The sequence below is a fragment of the Gymnodraco acuticeps genome, unplaced genomic scaffold (genome assembly GCF_902827175.1).
Source record: "Gymnodraco acuticeps unplaced genomic scaffold, fGymAcu1.1, whole genome shotgun sequence".
Taxonomy (NCBI): domain Eukaryota; kingdom Metazoa; phylum Chordata; class Actinopteri; order Perciformes; family Bathydraconidae; genus Gymnodraco; species Gymnodraco acuticeps.
In genome coordinates, this window is record NW_022991443.1 from 522,143 (window position 1) to 546,918 (window position 24,776).

Consider the following 24,776-nt stretch of genomic DNA (forward strand, 5'->3'; position numbering starts at 1 on the left):
ATTCTATTCTGCCAGCAATAAACAATATTTTGTGCATATGAAATTTGTGAATTGGTTGTGAACTAGTTGACTTGATTTAGGGCATTCATTTCAGTGGTATTTTCTATTAAAGGAACGAGAAGCTTATCTGTTTTAAGATCCAAGCCCAATTCATTCAAATCCAAGCAATTCTAAATCAACTCTCTTATTTTGAACAACCTTTTCTTTTCTATTTATTCTGTTTAAGCATCTCTGCACATTTATTGTTAGATAAAGATTAGGCCAATTTAATACTATAATACTAATCGGATTATTGTTATACTATTTGCAGAGTTCGATTCCAGTAATGACTGCGTAGCATTGTTTCAGACTAATAAGATGCAGACATTTCCAAAAACTCCAGAGCATTGAAATAAACATTTCTTGGAAAAAGATAGCTTTAATTCAAAATACACATTGTGTTGTTTTATTCCGAACAAAGTGTTATGCTTGAATAAATATGTGTTGCCCCTTAAGCCTCTTAAATAAATGATTTCCACTGTGGTAATTTCTATCAATTAGGTGGTGTAGCACTGCAGCAATCCAACAGCCCAATAAACAACATTTAGAGAACTTTTATTTATTTTTATTTTAAGACCGATGACATCCTAAAGCAGACAGTCAGAGCTTCACTCTAAAACTTCATGTTCAAATAAATGACAAATGTGTTGCCCCTTTGTACTGGCTGACAGGTGCAAACGCTCTATAAAGGCCCAAAATCAATTTTTTTAATTTGCAGTTTCATTTATGCAGAGATATTTGTAAACGCTGTGCAGGTTACTCCAAGTTGGTGAACATTTTTCTTCATCTCAATGTGTTTTGGAGCATTTGTGTTATATTTGAATGGTTTCTGAAGCTGCAGTGCGTTTCTCCTAATGGAAGTGTTTAAGGCACCTGTCAGCCACCAAACTATATTTGGACCACATTGTCGAATATTCTGCATACGGTTGGTTTCCCAAAAACTATTGTCAAATAATACCAGTAGTTTGAAAATGTTGTGGTTTGAAGCCCCTGCTGGTTTTTTTTTCATTTTCGTTATCTAAACAGGCACTGATTTATATCTTGCAAAGTCATTGGAATCTCCCACCTGGTAGTGCAGAAATTAGGCGCTTTCACACCGGAGTACTTTTCCCCCGTACTTTTCCCTTTTAGTTCAGATAGTTCCTGGGATTTTGCGTTCACACCAAAAAGAGAACCTAGTTCAGAGAACTTTTATCTCCATTTTTAGTGCCTGCTAGAGAGGTGGTAATATCCTGGGGAGAAAAAAGTACCAATTTCTATTGGCTGGGCGAATTGCAAACCACGCCCCATAAAACTCTGAAAAGTTTTGTGAAGCCGCCATTGTATTTGTGGCATTAGCATTATTAGCATTAGCCCCGTGCACCAACGAACGGAGAGAGAATAACTTATGGCAACAAAAAAAAAACATGGGAAACGGTGGAGTGATGAGGAGGTGTCGGCGTTCTGGCGATTTACTCTGAAGGCTTCAGTAGAAGCTGCAGGGAGTCCCAGCAGCTTCTACTGAAGCCAGTCCCCAACTCCGGGGACTTCGGGTGGCAGTATACGCCGTGAAGTGGTTTGCGGCCTCCCAGTAAACCCAAAGCATAAGAAGAAGTTGACGTCAGCAGCTTCATTTGCGTAATCTTCCCACAGGGAACTTATTCCAGTGTGAACGAGATCTGTACTCAGTTCCATGGGGGTACTAAGTGCTGGGCACTAAGTGCTGGGCACTAAGTACGGCAAAGTACTTGGTGTGAAAGCGGCTATTGAGTTCATGGAAAGGTGTTGGCAACTACAGATGTAGCACTCCAGATAGGACTCACATGGGTGTGTCCCAGTCAAAAGCCCAGCGGATCCCAGTGGCTGGGGGTGTTGCCAAATTGCTAGAGGGCGTTGCCAAATTTCCCCATTTGTTTAATTACAGGATTTAACCATGAGATGGCGCTTCATTCACAAATACACAAAGACAACTGGGTGTTGTAGAACTTAGTCTGTTTGCAATGTTTGCAGCTCTGCAGTTGTGTTTGCTGAATACTGTAGCATTTAATCACTTATTTGTTATGGTTTTCACAAGCTACTATAATGAAAAAACATCAATGTTTTAGATAAAATAAAGTATATAGTTTGCTTTATGCAGTATATTTTTTGTAATATTGTTGGGGTGTTTTTACACAGTACAGTAGATTGAAGTAAATCAACTTATACATTAAGATAAGATAAGATGGACCTTTATTAATCCCCGTGGGGAAATTCAGTAGTTCAAACAGCAACAGGGTGAGAGTGAAAAACAGGATAGCACAGATTCACACAGATTAATAAAATCAAAAATAAGATGAGCGATAAAAATTATAATAATGAGAAACTATATAATAAGAAATGAATAAAACTAAAATATAATTATCACATCATATATTATAATGTATGTATTATTAAGTAATATCATACATTAACCCCATTATAGCAGATGCCACATTGAATGGATGAACACATTTAGCATCAATAATTACAACAGAGTATTTATAAATACAAGTTGTAAAAATACTTATGTATTTAATATTAGTAACATAATGATTAATTTCAGATGATAATACTTTTCAGGGTCAGGTCCGGTCTGACAGCGCTTAGCTCTCTGCTGCAGAGAAGATCACTGCTCTAAACAAAGTCAAAAATCCTACATCCAAACGGAATAAATATAATTAATTATGATGAATACGTTAAGTCTTGTTCATTGTTTTTCACTTTTATTAAATGTTTGATATTTCCGCCACAGACCCTTTCATACCGGCAATGCGCGATAGAAACAACAGAAAGTGCGACAGTTTAAATATGCCAGTGTTAATTTCGTCAACGAAAACTATGACGAAAAATGTTCGTCAACAACCTTTTTTACATGACTAAGACGAGACGATGACGAGCTAAAAATAGATTCTTGATAACGAAAACTATGACGAAATGTATATTTAGTTTTCGTTGACGAGACGAGACAGGACTAAGGTGTTAATGGTGGACTATCGGACATTCAAAATGCAGCATATTTTCCCCCAAGTGTCCATCTTGTCTGTCAAAATGCATCTTACATTTCTAACTTGCAATATCATTATTTCCGCTCTCTTCACTCCAGAAGAGCGATCTCCCTGTGTCTCTCTGTGTGCGGGGCCTAACAGACATGCTGCAGCGGACACAGAGATCTGCCGGGGACGGAGCGTTCAGAGTATAGAGACACATTTTGACTAAAAGTTGACTAAAATGTAATTTTTCATCGACTAAAAGTTGACTAAAACGTTTTGAGTTTTCGTCGACTAAAACTAGACTAAAACTACGAAAGATAGGAATGACTAAAATGTGACTAAAACTAATAACCATTTTCGTCTTAAGACTAAATCAAAAACCGCTGCCAAAATTAACACTGAAATTTGCGAACACAAACCTACAGACTGGGGGTTGGGAGATCACAGAAGGAGGGGGGAGAGCTGTGGAATGTGACCTTCCCCCTTTGGAGACTTACTCCACACATTCCGATGGCCAATTCGTCTTAAACAAAGAGTTTGCAGCATACAGCACAGGCAACATGGGGGGTGGGGGCTTCTCAAAAGATTTTTGTTTGTTGTTTTGTGTCAGTTTTACGTCGCCACTTCCATTCACATTTTCATCATTGTTCCACAATGTTTATCATGAAATTAATATCCATATATTTTATACTATACTTGCACTGCTTACCGTTTTCATACTTTATATATCTTAGCATATTCATACACACTGTTAATACTGCTCACAGGCTGCTAGTGTATTCATACCCAAGCTCACTGTTTATTCATCATTCAATTCATTCTATATTTTATTCTGTAGATTGTGTACATTACTTTTCACTTTACTGCTTGTTGCACCGTTAGAAGCTAAACTGCATTTCGTTGTCTCAGTACCTGTAATATGTGCAATAACAATAAAGGAGGCATCTTTATTGTAGCCTCAACAATCAAGTTCTAAGTAGTGCAATATGAAATAAAAACTAAAACAATCTGTGCTGTTGTATTTGCTGTAAAGTGTCTCTACTGTAGGCTATTTTTATTATATGTACAGCACTTTGGCTCGACCAAAAATCGTTTATAAATATATAAATAAAACTTGATTTGATTTGAAAAACAACTACACTCTTTTGGCAGTGTTGTGGTGCCGAGAGATGGGAGTCGGAGGCGGGGTATCAAAGGTACAAGCTAGACTTTTATTTAGCATCTGAAAACCATTGTACACAACTTCATTCTCGGGAAGCGAAGACCGGCGGAAACAGGAAGTCCGGTTCACTAAAATGTCCGTGCAGAACAATACCCCAACCCATAGATCCGTGGGTGAATAATGTAAATCACCACAGTGTACACATTAACAACAACTACACTATTTTGGCAGTGTAACAATTAAACAAGAACTACACTCTTTTGTCAGTAACAATTAGATAAATAATAAACTGTCAGACTGACACTGAAGACAAACAAACTATTTTCAGCAATCAATCTGTTTAGTTGACTCTAGGTGACATGTGGCGATTTAAAAGATCGTTTTTTAGCTGTTTAGATGGTGCTCCATCTGGGTCACTGCCGGTGGTTGGGACGGTGGGGTCTTTGGCGACTAGTTTTATAGCCTCATGTAGCTACATTAGTTAGGTGCTTCAGGAGATTGGCATTGCTGTTATTCGATGTGGACAATGCTTTTTGTCCTGCACCCAGTTTACATTTGACCATAATATGTTGTGTCCTTTATCCCCACAAATTGAAAATAGTGGTTATATCTCCAAGTTGTAAATGCGCTGCTGCTCTCGCTGATACTTGCATCTGCCATAGTGTGTGTGTGTGTGTGTGTGTGCTGGTGGTGAGCGTTGCCTTGTATGTGTGTGTGTTAGCAAGTGTTTGTGTCTGTGTATTTTCCCCATAAGGCAAGACCCGCCCAACTCTGTCTCTGATTGGCTTACCCTGAAATGTTACCCCGCGTTAACCAATCATCACTCCTCTCTGGTTACTTTCACTTTTCCATGGTACTGTGAGAGGACATCGCTGTATTCGCCTGTAAGCTACATCCGCAGGGAGATTCGGTTCAGTTCCATCACATAATGTAACGCAGTAACGCACCCATTTAAATCACAGTAACTATAACGGCGTTACTGAATGGGAATAGGTAACTAGTAACGTTATTAGTAACCGCAAAAGGTAGTTGCGTTACAGTAATGCATTAGTTTGTAACACGTTAGTCCCAACACTGGTAAACACACACCTGATCACCTGAGAGCTGCCGTTTCATTCAGACTGTTTACAAAAAAAACAACGGTCTGATTTTAACAACTCAATGTGTGATTGTTATAGCAGTAATATTAGACACTAATAATACAGTAAACTATTAACACTGTACATATTATTGTTTGCCCGTGGGATTAGGATTATCGGTAGTGAGAGCCGTGCTGCATTTTCCTCCGGTCGGATGTGATATAACCCAAGTTCCCATCGGCGAAAACACGTGGGTTTGCTGTCCTGGCTCCAGGATGGTGGAATGAGCTCCCCATTGACATCAGGACGGCAGATAGCTTGCACATCTTCCGGCGCAAACTGAAAACTCATCTCTTTCGACTCCACTTCGAGCGTTAGAACTATTAATGAAGCACTTTTATACTAATAAAGGACTGGCTTTTCTAAAGCCAGTTGAGTAGCACTTGAAATGTTTGGCTCTATGAAACCTGATATACTTTTATGATTCTGTTTTCTTCAAGTTTGTGTCTTCCTGGTCGAATGCACTTATTGTAAGTTGCTTTGGATAAAAGCGTCAGCTAAATGCAATGTAATGTAATATAAAAACAAAGCGATTATTTTTGTTGTTGTAAACTCACGTGGATTAAACTACATGTATTAGTGCATTCATTTAAATTCGCGAACATATGATACATTAAATGATCGTGAGGATGATGATTGAAAATCGTTTGTTTGAGCCGGGCTGCATTTCCTGATGAAAAAACATAGCGATGGTTTTGTACTTACACCTACGTGAATTAAACCACATTATTTTGTTAAATAAAAACATGGTGATGTTTTGTAAATGATTACATGTCTCTTATTTAGCATAGAATATGATCCTATCCGTGACATATGGATCTTAACAAATAGCCGATCAGATACCTGTAGATCTATCAGCTGTTTATTTCACATGAGTTCCAGTGTGGCAGCTTTACACGGCTCCCCCTGGCGGATCCATGATCCATTGCAGCTGGTTTCATTAAAATTACATTTATTTATCAAGGGGGCGTATCAAGTCCTGCGGGGGGGGTTTTCCTTTTCAGCAGGGGCCCACCCCATGCAGATCACGGACCCGCACGGGTAGGCGTCTGAAATGAAGCGCTACATCTGTAGAAGTCGACTAATACCTTCTACCCTCAGGTACCAGTTCCTCGAGGAGGCTTTTCAGAACCAGAAAGGCTTGATCGAGTCCAGCATGGCCAAACTACAGGAAAAGAAGAGTTACGTTCATTACTCGGTCTGCCAGGTGCAAAACAGGTGCGTGTTTTTCATCACCAGTTTCCTATCCAGTGCTGCCCGTTGACATCATTACTGCATGTCAATACCCATTGCAATGGGCTAACACATGCATTTTATTTCAAGGTTAAAGGAGGCGGGTGAAACGCAGAAGAAGGTGGAGCACGAGATCAAAATCGCAGTATTCACTCTTATAAACGAGATCAACAAGAAGGGAAAGTCCTTGCTGCAACAGTTGGATGTAAGCTGGTTTTATTACGTAATTTTTGGTTAGAGTTGCATAAGGTATATTAGAAACATTTTAGAAACAAAAGTAGACCTAATGATTTGTAATTTATTTTCTAAACAGTAGTGTTTGTAAGCTATAATAGTCCTAATCTTAGTAAAACTACACCCCATATAGAAGTCTTGAATCTGGCTTACAGGAATCTACCCAGACATATGATGAAATACAATAATCATAGATTTTGCAGTCTATTTGCATATTAGAAACGGAGTTGGCGACACTAAAACTGCAATATAATGTTTGTGTAGCAATAATAAGTATGACATGTATTTTTTACATGTCTCTAGTACCGATAAAAAGACCGATAACGGAGCTTAACTGTACCACGGTCTTTAATAATTCGGGCCCGTTTAATACCGGGGCTCGGTACCCATCCCTATTCTCAAGTTTTTATTTATTATATATGTTGAAAATATCTTGATATTTATATGCCTTCTGTTAAGTAAATATGTCAGATATTTATTTAGATTAGACAGCTCAGGCTTACTTCTCTTTAACAGATTTGATATGACTTGTTTCCCTCTCCGATCTTAACTCAGTTTGATCATTGAATCTGGTTTCTTATATGTTGTGTACGTGACTACTTCCCCATTTGCTGCATACTACTATCCACTGCTGTAATAAACCAATATCCCCACGGGGATCATTCCATTTTAGTCTAATAAAATCGAATTATCTTATCCCTCTATATGCATATGCTAACTTCTTTTTAATGGCTTCCAACATTCATCTATCTTGGGTGTTCAGGCTCTTTCAGTAGCAGATCCCTAACCAAAATGATCTCCCTCTCCTGTCCCTCTGTCTAGAGTGTCACCAAAGAGCGCAATGTGAGGCTCGTGTCTCAGCAAAAGGACACCACGCAGCTGGCCCAACAGATCCACCATGTGCTCAGCTTCTGCCAATGGGCCATCAGCACTGGCAGCAGCACGGCGCTGCTCTACAGCAAGAGGCTGGTATGTTTCTGTTGGGAAAATACTGAATGTAATCTTCTAATATCAGAGTAGCACATGATCACAAAGGCCCTACGTAGCTGTGTATGTAACCGGATGTATGATTACCTAGAAGAGAGTCAGGACACACACTGTTTTAAGCATATGATAGTTATGTGACAACGATTAACATTATGATTCAGCCTCCATGGAGATAGACATATGACTGTCATGTTCATTGCTTACGCCTTAGCCATCTGAATTTAGCATAGAATACTGCTTTGAACCGGTATTCATGCATCTTGTGACTGAATACACCCTCTCTTGTATATAAGGCATGTGAAGGACACTGTTCTGGGAACTATTTGTCCCACGCAGCTCTGTATATGATGACTACTTCCATTCTTGCAAGGATAAAATATACATGTATCCTGATATTGAAGCTCAAGCCCGTGACGAGTGATATTTTTCTAACAGTTTTTCATGAGCGTCAGACGTTCAGCAGGTTGAGAGGCTAACGCTGACAGTGTGCTCCCAACATGACTGTGCTGTGCTCATGCTGTACATGAGAATATTGTACTAGTTGAGGTGAAATCTAGTTAAATTGGACATTTGAGTTGTATCTGCTTCTTATGAAATTTGTAGCCGAGCCTCATCATTTCAGGCTTTAAAAGCAATAAAACATTAGGCACGGTTGTAGCTGGTATACTGCTGTTGTCCTATATGTACTTCATATCTGTTTTCAAAAGCAGTCTTAAGAGCATGCAATTTTGTCTGGAGTATACTATACCATACCATTCAATGGAGGCTACTGCCACATGGATTTGACCCATTACCACAAGACAGTGAGCAAATTGAATGTTGAGATAACTTTAATTTGGAGAACTGCTTCCAGAGAGCATCTTGACAAATTGGCTCCTTGTTGCTACAATACTGCTAAGCTCAGTAACCCAAACCCTTTGTTTGTGTGTGTGTGTGTGTGTGTGTGTGTGTGTGTGTGTGTGTGTGTGTGTGTGTGTGTGTGTGTGTGTGTGTGTGTGTGTGTGTGTGTGTGTGTGTGTGTGTGTGTGTGTGTGTGTGTGTGTGTGTGGTGTGTGTGTGTGTGTGTGTGTGTGGTGTGTGTGAGTGTGTGTGTGTGTGTGTGTGTGTGTGGTGTGTGTGTGTGTGTGTGTGTGTGTGTGTGTGTGTGTGTGTGTGTGTGTGTGTGTGTGTGTGTGTGTGTGTGTGTGTGTGTGTGTGTGTGTGTGTGTGTGTGTGTGTGTGTGTGTGTGTGTGTGTGTGTGTGTAGATGCTCTTCCAGCTTCGCCAGCAATACAAGGCTCGACTAGAGCCAGTGCCACAGGCAAATGGAGTTGTGCGCTTCTTCTGTGACCCCACCTTCTGGGCCAAAAATGTGGTGAATCTTGGTGAGTGATGCATATTATTTTCTTTATCACAGGAAAGATAATTTGTCATTGGAATGTCTCTCATACAATATGTTCTGGTCTTGCATCCTTATACTACTGTATAAGTCATTAAGTAAAGGAATATTTCACACCGGTCTTGGGCATGTGCACCTTTTTAAAATAATGCTTACTGTTATCCCTCTTCTCCTTATTGTAGGTAATTTGGTAATCGAGAAGCAAGCCCAACCCGTGCAGCCGCCCGGTGTGATGGTAGGGGGACCGCCAATTTCCCCGGGCCACGGTCACCACGGCAAACACCCGCAAACACAGATCAACCTGGCCCAGCTCCGGATGCAGCACTTGCAGGCGGCCTACGTGCAGCAGAAGCAGCAGCAGCACCAACTTCATCAGCAGCAGCAGCAGCAACAGCAACAACAACAACAACAGCAACAACAACAACAGCAACAACAGCAGCAGCAGCAACAACAACAACAACAGCAGCAGCAGCAGCAACAGCAACAGCAGCAGCAGCAACAACAACAACAACAACAACAGCAGCACCAGCAGCAGATCCAGCAACAGATGCGCCTCGCCTCCCAAATGTCCCAGCAGCAAGTCAGACCGGTCGGGCCCCCCATGGGTCAGCAGCAGGTAAAAAAGCATTCACCATTCAGGGTACCACTGTATATAACCATGAAAAGCTGGGCTCCAATTATCTCTAAGGTTCTCTTCGGGAAGGGTAGTTCTTTTGTCTGAAGTACCTGAAGTACTCTATTCTGTAAAGTTCCCCCCCTTTGTCTGGAATTCTCTTTTTTATAGGGACCTCCTTTTTATCTGAAGTTATCTGTTTTTATAGGGTCCTCTCTTTTGTTAGAAGTTATCTGTTTTTATAGGGTCCTCTCTTTTGTTAGAAGTCATCTGTTTTTATAGGGTCCTCTCTTTTGTTAGAAGTCATCTGTTTTTATAGGGTCCTCTCTTTTGTTAGAAGTTATCTGTTTTTTATAGGGGCCTCCCTTTTATCTGAAGTTACCTGTTTTATGGGGGTTGAAGTTCTCTAATAAGGCTTCCTTTTGTCTGAAGTTCTCTTTTTTGTAAGGGACCTCCCCTTAGTAGGAGGTTCTTTTTGTAAGCCCCTCCCCTTTTCTCTGAAGTTCTGTTTTCCATAAGGTTCCCCCTGTTTTTCTGCAGTTCTGTTTTCATTAAAGGGGACCTATCATGCAAAATGCGCTTTTGTACGTCTTTTATACATGAATATGTGTCCCCGGTGTGTCAGGGAACTCACCACGTGTCAGAAAACACAACCCTCTCTCTTTTCCTCCATACCCAAATCTCTAAAAACTGGGCTGCAACGGATCAGATACAGACTGATACAGATTTGAAAATAGTGTGACGTCAGTGACGAGGAGCTCCGCCTATATGGCCAACTCTACACCTATCAGGGGAATGAGAGGTTGCCCGTGGCATGGTAACAGCATGGTAACATGAAACTCGTAACTCGGCCCCCTCCTTTGCAGGGGGGCGTGGTCAGCTGCAGCACATGCAAAGACAAGGTGGAGGAGAGGAAAATAGAGCAAAATGAGGCATGGCTAAAATGCATGATCTGTTTGGTATTTTGAAAAAAAACCGTATAAATATACCTTATATAGGTATGGCCCTACAATATATTATTCAAATATAGCATGATAGGTCTCCTTTAAGGTTCCCCCTTTTTGTCTGAAGTGTTCTCTATAAAGTTCCCCCTTATCTTTAAAGTTCTCTTTTTCTATATCATGATTTTGTATGAAGTTCTCTTTTTATCAAGGTCCCCCCTTTGTTCTGAAGTTCTCCTCTTTTTACTGAAATATCTATAGGAGATGATGTTGGTGTTTTTTCCCCTGCTTTCTGTTTTGTTTACGATACGCAACACACCATAACAGTGTTTAGATTTTTCAGGTCATTAAGTACAAATCATTGAACTTCTGCCCAACATATTTCTAAATTATTTTTGCAAGCATGCAGTTTCAGATAAAAAATTATAATGCAGAGAATTTGAACTGCATGGAGAGTGGAAGTCAAGAGTTCATAACCTTTATTTTATCAGATGATTTGTGGTAATGCATTTGTAAGCAGGAACTTAACATTCTTATCTGTGGTGTGGTAAAGCCAAAGTGCTTTTCAAGATATAAGAGACGGCTGCAAAAAAACATTGCATACTTGCATTGGTTGTGTTGTCACTAAATTAAACTCACAAGGCATCAAGTGGCTGTTGTGAAAATGATTATTGGAATTTTAGTCTTCTCCTTTCACTTATTGCTATTTGGAGGAAGCCTTGTACCCACCAACGGGGAGACAGTCGCTACATGACATGGCATCATCACTTGACAATAATATTAATAATAAAATTACTTTTTTTGGTCAAAATGTTGTATTGCCTATGTTCAAGAAATTATCTCAAGGAAGAGGAAGTAAAGACTTTCATCTTGCACTGAAATGATACATATCAAATTAATCTATTACCTCTTTTTATCTTTTATTAAGTATTTATTTCATAATTTTAGTAAACAAAATTAAATTAAAAAGACTCAATGGCCCTCACAAGGAACAAATTATGGAATCTTAGACTTAATCCTCACTTAATTTCTCCAATCAACTGTCAAAAGCCTGAACATATCTGATATATTTTATCTATGAAAAAGCAGTCTAATCTAATCCTTTGAGCAGTGACCAGTGAGTATTTGGTATTTCTAAATCATAAATGCAGTATGTTTTCTGTGGATTGAGGAATCTATAAAGCTGCATTCTCATGATATGTGATTTGCTCTTTGCTCACTGAGGCTGGTTAGGCGCAGAGACTTGCAGCGAAAACAGCTAGCTAAGTTGTGTTTCTATGGTTACCTTCCCTGCTAGCTTGCGGCTCAACTAACAGCTGCTATCTGATTGGTTACGAGTCAAAAGGTTAGCGGTAAATATGGTCATATTTTGAAATGATTTGAACTTTGAGCGCAGCGCCGGGCGACAATTTCAGCGGTGTTCTTCACCGAGGACACAACAGCAACCTCAGTGCAGAGCCGTTTTGTTGTGTATCACGTGAATGCAGCTTATTATTCATTATGTTTTGTATCTATAATTGCATGACCCTGAAAATGGTTTGCGGTTTGCATAAATTGCAGAGTTTTGTTCATCAAATCATCAGATTTTCACGCAGTTCATGTATATTTATGATTTTCCGACAGCCTCCGAGGCTCATCAGTATGCAGCAGCTACCAAGAGGGCCTGGGGGTATGAACGGGGGGCCAGGTCCCCCCATGTACCCTTCCGCTCACCACATGCGTCTCCAGGGTCCCCCACAAGGCCGAATGCCTACGGCTCAGCCCAGACTCAACGGACAGCAGTATCCCGCCATGATGCAGCCTCAGCTACAGAGACAGGTCGGTGCACACACACTCTGGGTTCTTTGTATGGAAATAGAAAAACGGTTCCAATGCTTGGTAATTTACAGCATACTTTGACTGTTTGGATTTAGCATTTCAATGTGTCTTTTTTTCTTTTTTTAAAGCAAAATGTACAGATAATGTGTACAGCAGTAAGAAAGAAATACACAGTTTTTGCGGTGTATAGTTTGTGCACATATTTCTGAGAATACTAACAGACATTGAGAGGTTTCATTTAGCTTTTATGTGCTTAGTCTGTAGAAATTAAGGGCAACTAGAAAAGCTACAACAAACATCTTTTTTTCTTCTTTTTTTGTGGCTGGGGTTGTGTTTTTTTACTATTTGAGTTTGTGTAGAAAAAGGTCAACATGAAGCCAGTAAATGGTTTGTGCAACTACCAGGTTTATTTTACTGTAAACATGTCCTACTTGTATTTACACAGATCATTTTATTGTCACAATTAAGAAATACATACTAACTTCAGGGACTCTTATCACAGATGTTTGTTTATATTGTGTTTGAGTGAAAAGCACATGACACATTAATTCATCTTGTTCCTGTTATGTGGTTATTTAAACAATTCTTAAATATATTTTTTTAAAGATTTTTATAAATATTGAAAAGTACAGTATCTGTCAGCTGATACTTTTGAAGTAGATTCAAAAGCTGACTATTTGTGAAATTATTAAATGAATATACTTAAATTGAAGGAAGGAAGCACTATTATTTTCAACTTTCTCAGGAATAAGGTTTAGAGCTGCCATTCATACAAATACGATTACTTGTACTTGAAAAAGACCATATGATATTAAAACTTGACATACGCCAGGTTACTACCAAGTAAAAACCTAAATTGACTCCATAAAATTTATATATGGAGCGCTGCCTTGCAGATTAATTTGCAGTATTTTTTTATCCAGCCAGACGCAAACGAACTGGTGCATTGACGGGGGGGGAAAGACTAAAAAAAGCCTTAACCATACTGTTTGTCTTTTTGGGCCAAAATGCATCACCTCAGCAGATATCTCAGCCTAGGCCAGAAACCTATGTCGGATGATGGTGTCCTCCTTTTCAGCAAGTCATTATCCCCTACAGGAAATGAGTGGCTATAACAAAAATCATTATAATACCAGTATATCAAATGACAGTGTGACTGTTAATGGGGTCACTTGTGGTTATAAACCTGCAGAGAATTATCACCCAAATCCGCAGCTGTTCTATGCTTTACACAGCTTTAAAGTGCATTTCAAATGTTTACCATGAGGCTACAGCCTAACTCTTTTAGTTCACCACCAGCAAATCATTATTGACTGCAAGAGACACCTGTTTAGAGCTAGAAAGGTCTTGAAACTTCCTGTACACCACCTGCTCAGCACCACAACAGCAGACAGACACAGTTATCAGCTGGTAAAGATAGTGGAGCAGGAGTGGGGAGCCAGTTTGCGGCTGACAATGGGTTCCATTGTGTCAAACCAATATACTGCTGGCCATCCCTCAAAGAACCTGCAAAATATAATTTTGCTCCAGGACGTCGTCCCCATAGCATTTTTATAAAGACAAAAACTGTTAACCCCAAAAAATAGAAACACATAACATGTCAATGTTGATTAGTTCCTGCTGTGGAAAATGACTATCTGCTACCAACTGTTTTTATGGGTCACAAAAACACAGATTCCTCAAATCAAGTCTGCGAGAATGTTGTGTGTATTCTGATTAAAACAAACTGCCAGCCAACAAAGGTTTTTTAACAAGCATTTTCATAGAAGGCTGCAACTGTGCTGTGTTCTCCTCCAGTCCTGCTTCACACTGTCTCCAATGTAATAATACAGATGAAGCTGGTTTTTCAGAGAAGTCAGAGAATGTGTACAGTGTGAAAATATATATATATTTACTACTTGCATGTAAGACTAGGTAAGTGAAATATCCAGGATACATCCAGCCCCTTCTTCTTTGTGTCCAGATGTCTTTAGAATCTGAGATGAGCCACCAAAGGTTTCGTTTCTTACTACAATCAGGGGTTTGGCATCTTTTTTTCTACTTTGTCGTCTGTGTGTCTTGTGCAGCATGTGTCACCCAAATGCATGATCATGCAACCATGTTGTTTGTAAAGCAACATGTTTTATTTAATAAACTCATTGAATGACATGTGCCATTGTTCTTGTCGTCCCATCTTTTTTCTATTTCTGTCTCTTTCTTCTTCTAATTGTCCTCCATCCTTCTTTCTCTGTTTTTCTCTGCAGCATTCCAACCCAGGGCATGCGGGCCCTTTCCCAGTGGCATCCCTCCATAACGCAAACCCCACGAGTCCCACCAGTGCCAGTATGGCGGGGGCCCATGCTCACCGCGGCCCCGCCAGCCCCATCATAGGGCCCATCGAGCTCATCCCCTCCGTTACCAATCCTGAGAACCTGCCCTGCCTACCCGAAATCCCGCCCATACAGGTGCCAATATTCAAACCATCTATTTGTTGTTTAGGAAGAATCCGTAAAATCTTCTTTTTATTCATCTGCCACTTCTAAATGTATTTTTTTACTAAAATAAGAGTTTAATATTGAAGAACTTGTGTGGCAGAACAACTCCCTTTGGAGGGAACTTTAGGATTTTAGCCTTTGCAGACTATTTACATGCACAAAAACCTATATATCACACTACAGGAAAGGGAAAACACAAAAAAGCACAATAGGACCTCTTTAAAGAAATTATAAAATAAAGTATATGCAATATAGAAAAAAGAGTCTAGAACAAAATAAGCAAATGTTAATTTATAGAAAAGTATAAGATGTGTGGTTCACTGTGAAAATCGAGAAGCACAACTTCTAAGTCTGATGTATAGACAAGATAAGTGCAGGTCAAAATGAACAGGTGTTATTTTCCTGATTCAAAGTATCTGTTAAACACATACCTCTTTGATGAAAATCCCTTGACCTCTTGACCTTTTTTACTCTGTTTATATTTATCCTGCCATTGTGCTTTTGCAGCTGGAGGATGCAGGGTCGAGCAGCCTTGGACACCTCCTGAATCGCTACATTTCAATCAGCACGCAGCATCTCTCCGCATTGGACATGAACCCCTCGCCTGGCCTGTCCACACACTCTCCTGGATCCTCAGGTAGCCACGCATTTAGGGAGATGGAATCCCATTCACATCTTACAGAGAACAGATTTATTTTTATTTTTATTTCTGGCTATCTAAAGTTGTTCGATTCACATTCATGATAACAGACCTAAGGGATTCATTTCTAAGATTTGTCATATACTGCCAAATATTGAAAGCTGACTTCTTAAGCATAAGTACAAAAGCTATAAGATTTGTAATGGATAATGTACAGAGAGCTGGGCTTTATTACCCAAAAGTTTCAATTTGAATGAAAAAAACTGCTTGCTGAACATTATCCTATGACATTATTTCACGGCTACTTACTCAATAAATCAATAATTTGGCACAAACTATTATTTTATCTTAAAGAAATACTTTTCATGCTGTTTTTGAGGTCGGCATGGGTCGATGGCACTGGTCTGTTATTCATGGTAGTTGTCTGCTATAACAAAAACTGTACAATGCCATAATTGAAAAGGAAAAAACAAGTATCCACGAAAGCCTATAAAAAGTATTGAATGTTGTTAGAAAAATATCACTCGTCGTCACCGGCTTGAGCTTTAATATCATAGACCCTCCAGAAAAACGCGGGCAAAAACCCTTGATTATGCGATTAAACATGCAGGGTTTTTGTGATTTTATGTGGTGAAATTGCGGAAAGTTGCGAAATATGCGGAAATATGCTAAATATTTTTTGGGAAATATTGGGCTGTCTTATTTATTCCCATCACACACAACCTGCCACTAACGTTAAACCCCTTTACTATTCAATTAAACACATTCAATGTTTATTTATTGTAAAAGCAATTAGGCTATTTTAATCACACTCTCACACACACACACACACACACACACTTCTCCGCCTCATTCTGTTTTCCTTTACTTTTTCGTTATCTGACCAGTTTCAATCTTGTAGGCTTCTCACCTCGTTTCTTGTAGCCCTCGAAAGGGTTTTGGAGGTTGATGCCTCGGTGAACGTGAGTTGTTTGGTTTTCTTGTCCGCAGCAGCAGAAAGCATTTTCGAAAGTTTGAATGAATCAAAGTGGGTCGTCACCGTCGATGTTCTCTTATGCTCCAACACACAGTTGCACGGGGTGCAGAATAGTTTCCCCGCACTTTCGTGCAAGACATCGGGGTACTGCTTTGCCCGGTCTTTAGCAGAAATGTTCGTCGGTAAATGAGATGGATTAGATTTTTTTCATCTTGGAGTTCCACACGTTCACTCTACGGTGTTGTTTACCTTCTGTGATGCGCGAGCTGATGACGTCGCGTCATCTACATCATCATCACTACTTCACGTCAAGACGAGTTAACTTTTTTTCCCCTCAACATTGTGTGGAAAAATGCGGGGATTATGCGGCCTTTTGATAAATATGTGGCCTTTTAAAAATCTGCGCCATTTAGCTGATTATGCGGTAAATTCTGCGATCGCAGAATCGCGTTTTTCTGGAGGGTCTAATATCAGGATCCATGTATTTATTATCCTTGCAAGAATGGAAGTAGTCCTCACATACAGAGCATTTGATACAACTAGTTCCTGAACAGTGTCCTTCACATGCTTATATACAAGAGAGGGAGTTACACAGTCACAAGATGGAGGAATACCGGTTCAAACGTGTACAATGTTTAGTTTAGATTAGCTAAAGTCCACATCAGAAATGATCATGCTTGTCATATGTCTATCTCCATAGAGGCTCTTCCAGGTAATCATACATCCTGTCATGTACACAGCTACAGTTGGGATACCTTTGTTATCATGTGCTACTCTGATATTGGAAGAGTACATTCAGTATTTTCCCAACAAATGTAGAAGTCATTTTAATTTTATATCCAGAAAAGGACCCTGTCATTATTACAAGTAATGATTTACCTGTTTCTTTTCCCATTTCTGCCTTCAGGGTTGTCAAATGCACACACACCAGCACGACCTTCTAGCACGTCCAGCACAGGCAGCAGAGGCAGGTAAGCAGATCAAAGATGTATTTTAGTAGCATAACACCCTCCTTAAAGGGAGGCAATCCTCATGACACGCATTTTTAAATAATTATCATCCGATAAAACAGACCAGTCTCTGCCAGTCTTTTTTAAATTTTTTAATTTTTAATTTTTTTTATAAATCCGATGACGTTATCAGTGATTTTAAGCTGATTAATTACCAAAATAACATCAACCCTGTGGGCGGCGCCATTTTGACGAGTCACATGACTTATTTGACCGGAAGTGACGTGAACTATGCGTTTGGTGTCGAGGACAAATTGACGTATGTGCTTTGTTCATGTTGTTTACTCTAGTTACTCTCACAATTCTATTGAAATATGCCTCATTGTATCGCGAAACATTGCCACAATTCGGATAGGAACAATCCACGGAATGCTCGGTTCCCTCTATTGCCAACGGGTAAGCGTAGGAAGTACGTTCGGAGGCAGTGGCTAGCGAAATGTGCTCGGCCCGAACCGAAAGATCCACAGGCGCATGTATGCCGCGAACATTTCAAGTTTCCGGACGACTACTCTGAGAGTATGATGAAACATAAAATGGGATTTATTAATCAACCATTACTTAATGGGGATGCAGTACACTGCCAATGCCAGCCAGCGTAAGCACATTACGCAGCAGACTTTACTTATTGTTTACTACGTAAGGAAGCAGGAATTGCAGGACCCTGAGCGCACGGAGCACAGAGCGGACAGCAGATAACGGAATTGCAGTTTTATTGCTTATAGATTATCAGAACATTTCAAAGGGGACACAGTCACATTGGATATTAACCTATGGATTAAATACATCATCGTTTTTATCGTTGTAATGCCATTGAAGACCAGTTTAGACCAGACAAAGACCAAGGTAAGCCATGTTAGCCTAGCGCATGTTAGTACCTAGCGCCACTTGTTTTGATGTACGTTTTTGTTGATAATGTCGCGAGTTTGTATCTTTCAGTGTTGAGGTGGGCACCGTTAGATTCTGTGTCTTTACGATCATAAACGATGTGTTGGATGTGCAGCTAGGATAAGTAATAAGGGAGCTAGGAGTGATTTTCGGTGCAGTAATAGGTTAGCATTTTTCGCTCTGGGCTAATTCAGAGGCTCACTGTTAGCATTGTGTGTTTTTTTTTGAAGAAAAAAATGAAAAAGATCAGTTAAATTAGTTTTTTTCCCGTTATATGGATATAAAATATTCATAGTTTATTAAATATTAAGGTTCCTTATACGTTGTTTCCTGCAAATGATGCGATTTCGGCCCCGGAACCGGGTCCGTGGGGCCTAAGAGGATAACAGAGTATGTTTTTTATTTTTTTTACAGTTGTATTTGGATGGAATGAATACCTATAGTGATAATTCAAAGTAAGTCCGCCTGGACTTTATTTTTCTAAACTTCTTCCTCGGCTGACGAGTCCGAACTCAAATACTCCGCCATGTTTTCGTCGTGTGTTTACAAAGTGAACGCATAGATGACGTCACGACCTAGTTTTTCGGATCATGTGACTACTGAAAATGGCCAAAATGGTAGCTGCCTGACGGAATATACAGGTTTTTGATAAAAAAGAGCTATAAAATCATTATTTACCGGGGAATATCGCTGATTTCTTCAGGGTATGGTTTAAACATAATGTTTCACTAAATACTGAAGTTTTGATTAACTATCCAATGACTGGAGCCTTCCTTTAACATGCTTTTTGGAACATGTCCAGCGATAACATTTCATTGATTCTGTACGTGAACCAAAGACTTAACCTAACTTTAAATTGAGCTACACTGCTAAGAACACATCTGGTCAGGGTGACATGATCACAGTAAGCAAATATTTAGCAACAACTGATACAAACAACCATTCTAACAGCAGGTGGACAAAAAGGTCATGCCACATGACTACATCTGTGTTGCAGTTCAAACCACAAGCTTTAAAGGGCTCCTATTTGGCAAAATTCACTTTTTGATGTATTTTATACATAAATGTGTTTCTAGTGTGTAAGGACACTCACAAAGTGTCAGAAAATACAACCCTCTCTCTTTTCCTCCTTATCCACATCTCTAAAAACGGGTGTACATTGGAGCTGATCCAGATTTGCTGCGGTCACAAGACATTACTAAAATGTGGGCTGGCTTTACGCCCACGGCCCTATCAGAAATGTTTCTATCAGAAACAATGCATGACGTGTTTTGGAAGTAATATGATCTGTGTTTACATTAACAAGCATCGCTAACACTCAGAGCTAACCTGTACTGGAGAGAGTATGTTTAATAAAGCAGGATATAAAAAGGTACTCTATTTGTGGTAAACCCGTGAGAGAAAAAGCATTTGAGCTCCATACTGTTTCAGGAATAATCCTTGATGTGGTTTGGAACTTAATATGGCGTTTAATCACGGCAGCATTTAGCTGAGAATCTGGGTAGAAACCTCTTTCTTCAGAGGAGAGCTCATGCAAACTCCAAAGGGGGCGCGGCCACAGCAGCTCGGGTTACATCAGGGGTCGGCAACCCCTGGCACGCGGCACCGTAACCAGTGGCACACTAGGAATAAGTGGAATAAGTGTGCAAAATATTTAAATTGTATTTTCGGATCCTGAACGAGACCGCCGCCAGAGCACGTCTCCCCGCTACCTGCAGAAGGAAGCCATGCACGCAACGCAGCCCCGCTCTCTTTAACTCCAGGCGACTTTCTGCCGCTTCCTCCGTGGTGCAGTGCTGATCCTTTCACCACGGAGGAAAGCACTTCACTAATTGCAGTACCCATAAGGAGCTGTACAAATGCCGCGGTTTTTGCGTGGCTGTGTATTTAGTTCAAGCCCAGTGGCGATCTGCTCATCTCTCATTGAAATAATATGCTACAAAGGGGCGGACTGGCCATCTGTGTGTTGAACTTTCCTGTCGGCTCCCAGACCGTAGTCGAGGAGGGCAGAAGCAACAAGCTTCAGGTTCAATAACCCACTTAAGCTTAAATTACTGGAGAGAGGTGAGCTCTTCTTGGGAGGCCGTTGCATTTATTTAGCTGTTCTTCTGTTTCACAAAATACATCACAGACCTCTGTTTTTCTGCTGCCTCGTTTCACTTCCAGAAACAAACACGTTCCCTCACTGTCGCTCTACCCACCATCCACAAACACACATACACAAGCCACACCTCTCTACTCTCTCTCTCTCTCTCTCTCTCTCTCTCTCTCTCTATCTCTCTCTCTCTCTCTCGCATCTCTCTCTCTCTCCTCTCTCTCTCTCTCTCTCTCTCGCTCTCTCTCTCTCCTCTCTCTCTCTCTCTCTCTCTCTCTCTCTCTCTCTCTCTCTCTCTCTCTCTCTCTCTCTCTCTCTCTCTCTCTCTTTTTTTTTTTTTAAAGGGACAGCGATCTCATCTCACTCTGCATGACCCTAATATCATAACATGTGTGCTCTGGAGAATCACAGAACGGACGATCGTCCTTATTATTATGCCGTTTAAACCAATTATTTAAATGTGTTTGTTAAATTCGGCATCATGTAAGTTGCGCTGACAGGTCCACACAGTGCTTCCCCGCAGCGAGGCTCCCCCGCCCTCCTGCTGATAGTTGACGAGCGTCAAGCTCCTCAACCGCCCCCCGCCCCCCCGTTGATAATTCTCGATCGTTGGCACGCTGATAACAATTTTTTTTTAAATGGCACTTCATATAAAAAAGGTTGCCGACCCCTGGGTTACATTTAAAGCTACAGACCCAGAATCAGCACTTTAGTAACAGGGCTGAAATAGAGGGGTATGAGGCATGGCAACAATGGGTTTGGTATTTTGAGCAAAACACTTCATAGACATGATTTTATATATCTAAAACCTATAATATATGCCTACAAATAGTATAATAGGAGACCTTTAAAACCAGTGGCCGGGTCAATGACAGAAGGTGTATGTTGAAGTGTGACACCTCTTGTCTCATACACCTTTTTTTGCATTTTATTGAATCACTACTTCAATCTTTTCCTAAACTTAAGAAAGACGTTTTAGTTGCCTCATCACCATCTTATTTAATATAAATGTCAGTTTAGTTTGGTCTTGCTTTACATGCTTTTGTTAAACACAAACAGGCCCATTTACACAAGTATTCTGTAGGTTTGGTTTGTGCTCCACATAGGGACTGATGTCACTGTATTTAATCAACAAGTAGGATCATAATAAACAGTTTCTTGGTTTAACAATGTAATGAGTATGAATTGAATTGAACAGCCTACGTTAACTCTTTCTGCACGCTTTGTTTTTGTCTGTTTAAGCTGTAGTTCAGCTGGAAAGACGGGGCCAGGAGGTGGCGCTGCGGTGGAGCAGGTGAGGGTGAAGCAGGAACCTGGAACAGAAGAAAGCAACAGCTGTCCAACTTCTTCTATGAAGATGGAGCGGGGGAAAGATGGGAGGAGTGATTGCATGGTATGAACACTCTTCTTCATCCTTAGCTTCAAATGAAATACTGTTACTGGTATTTTATGATCCCAGCCAAAATGACGGTGCTGAGAAAGGCAAACAAGAATAAGTGTGAAACACTTTAACAAAGCTTGAGACAAGTTTACATTTTATAAAACAAAATTACATTAGCAAAACACTTTTACCAAGGAAAAAACTATTTAACATTTAACAATAACAAATTAACAAGATGCGACACGGTTTTGCTCATCTTGTGGACAATCTCTGGAGAGCGTAAAGGGCACAGACCTGACAGACCGTCTGTCTTTCCGCCAAAAACAAACTTAAGTTTGAGTCAATCACTTGCACGTCACTTCCGGTGTGATGGACATTCCCTTTCCGCTTTGATTCTCTAGTTAGTAAAAGTGTTTCGGCAAATGTTAAAGTGTTTTGGGACTTGTATATTTGTCTCAGTTCTCTTAAAAGTGTTTCGCATCTTGTTTATTTTTTATTGTTTATTTTAAATAGTTTTTTCCTTGGTAAAAGTGTTTTGCTAATGTAATTTTGTTTGATAAAATGTACATTTTGTCTCGAGCTTTGTTAGTGTTTCACACTTTGTAATTCTCGTTTGCCCTTCTCAGCCACCGTACGAAATGGAAGCATTTCCAATTCAATACATGCTAAACCATATGCCTTGTTACTGGTAATATTGATTAAATGGGCCAGAACCAATGATTCCTAACAAAATGTATTCTAGTAAATATTGCTTTTGTATGGTATGGAACTTTTTGCCGTGATTTCCTTTTCAGCTACATCAAAGCTACTATGCACAACTTGGCTTGATCAATTCTGTCAGAACCATTCATCTTTTCCTTTTGACATACTTAGAAATCTGCTTATTATTTAAAGGTGACATGTCATGCTTTTCCGGTTATTACCCGTCCCCTTGTGTGTTATGAAGGTTGTTATGCATGTAAACGGTGTGCAGAGTCAAAACCCTCAAAGTACACCCTGTAGGGAGTAAAACTCTAACACAGAAAATACCTCCCCAAAACGCCTCGTTGGAGATACGTCATCATCCATTTGATTCTTCCGGGTACATCATGATGTCATGTCGTCCCCGGAACGAAATGGACCAATCCGTGGAGCCGTTACGTTAAGCCTCCGCTGATTGGTCCAAATTGACCAATCCACGGACTTCCTCACACACACACTGATCTCTCCTCCCTGGCTGCAGGCTGATAACAGACAGTTGGGATCGCGGCGAAATTCTCTCTGCAGACCCATTCTCACAGCGTTTATCAACCTTTTTCTTACTCAATATCAAGCCACACTTATTGTTTTTACTTCGGCTGTGACTTTGTGTGTGCTCAGGGTGAGTTTGGCTGTGTTTCGCTGTGTATCGCTAAACAAGGAAATCACACCTCCACGGAGCTCAGCGCGATTCACAACGTCCCGACTGGTCCCGACCAATGGGCTCACTGGGCTCACAGGGAGGGGGGGCAAGAGCTACAACGAGCTGCAACGAGCCGTTTAGTGGAGAGAGTGAATACTGATGAATACACATACTTTACAGAGATGCTGTATGCGAAACCAATGTGAGTTTGGAAAATTGCACAGTATAAATGTATTCTAGTAGACCTCAACAATGGAATTATGATCCGTGGAAATGGCCATGACATGGGACCTTTAATATATATGTAAAAAAGAGAATTGGTAAGATATCGAGGAAGATGTAAAGTGTGAATGCAGAATGGAGGAAATGGAAGAGAAAAAAAAGTATACACATGCTAGAACTGATGAAATGATAAAAGTGAGGAAATAATCTTTGCTCTGACTTTTTTTTTTTTGGGGCTCCATATTTGAGTTTGTGAAAATAAGACTTATTAATATACTGCCTTTTTTTAAATAAAACATTTTGTGTGTTTTACCCCCAGATGAGCAATCCGGAGAGCAGCACCCATCCTACATTGGGAGTCGTATCTTCCGGCCTAGATGCTCTCAGGGCTTTAGGGGAGCGCATCAAATCGGAACCCCAATCTGGGACGCCTTGTTCTGGAAGTGGCTCCGGGGCCGCCACCTCTTCCACTCCCACAACGACCTCTGCTACCTCGTTACACTCCGGGAACGGCAGCAGAACGGCCGGTGCTTCGCTCACTAATGGCAACTCGGAGAAGGGGGACGACCCCAATGAGGACTGGTGTGCTGTCTGCATCAACGGAGGAGACCTGCTGTGCTGCGACCGCTGCCCCAAAGTGTTCCACATGAAGTGCCACGTTCCCACCATCAAAATCTTCCCAACGTAAGTCATTAGTTTAAGTCATCTTTATTTTAGGTGGTGTAACATTTTGTTGTTCATGAATGGGTTAGAATGCATATTTTTTCTCAATAACGATACATTATATGATAATGACATGTTTCCGATTTTGATTCAATTCAGACGTCTGCAATCGATATGAGATGAAATCAAATGCCCATTTATCAATTGGTTATATTGAGGTCAACTCACAAAACTAAAATACGATTAGAACATTTTATTTCTGGGCTCTTTCAGTCATTTAAAAGAAATGCATTCTATCTTTAAAAGATAAATAAAAGACCTTCACATTTCTCATGTTTTTAGGTTGCGTTTGAATGGATATGGGGACACGCACTTGCTGTTGTAATTCCAGCATAAGGGCGTACATTTGAAATACAATGACATGTAGTGATGTTTTCACTTTGCATCGATGATATTGGATTATTGAATCAATCCAGATCGATGTAATCGATGTGCCTAGACTACTGCAACTCCCTCCT

General features: G+C 40.3%; 1 protein-coding gene across 4 annotated transcripts in view; it reads left to right on the plus strand.

The window, feature by feature from the left end:
* Nucleotides 1-24,776, plus strand: part of trim33 (tripartite motif containing 33) — a 45,556-nt gene that overhangs the window by 13,660 nt on the left and 7,120 nt on the right. For 2 of the 4 annotated variants that reach the window (XM_034196339.1, XM_034196340.1), the window contains exons 5-16: nt 6,429-6,545; nt 6,651-6,765; nt 7,617-7,763; nt 9,028-9,145; nt 9,342-9,775; nt 12,337-12,531; nt 14,495-14,551; nt 14,775-14,975; nt 15,513-15,642; nt 17,529-17,592; nt 21,854-22,004; nt 23,915-24,279. In XM_034196339.1, coding sequence (XP_034052230.1) covers nt 6,429-6,545; nt 6,651-6,765; nt 7,617-7,763; nt 9,028-9,145; nt 9,342-9,775; nt 12,337-12,531; nt 14,495-14,551; nt 14,775-14,975; nt 15,513-15,642; nt 17,529-17,592; nt 21,854-22,004; nt 23,915-24,279 — 2,094 coding nt within the window. The remainder of the gene's footprint in view (nt 1-6,428; nt 6,546-6,650; nt 6,766-7,616; nt 7,764-9,027; nt 9,146-9,341; nt 9,776-12,336; nt 12,532-14,494; nt 14,552-14,774; nt 14,976-15,512; nt 15,643-17,528; nt 17,593-21,853; nt 22,005-23,914; nt 24,280-24,776) is intronic. The other 2 variants (XM_034196341.1, XM_034196342.1) reach the window with 1 other exon arrangement.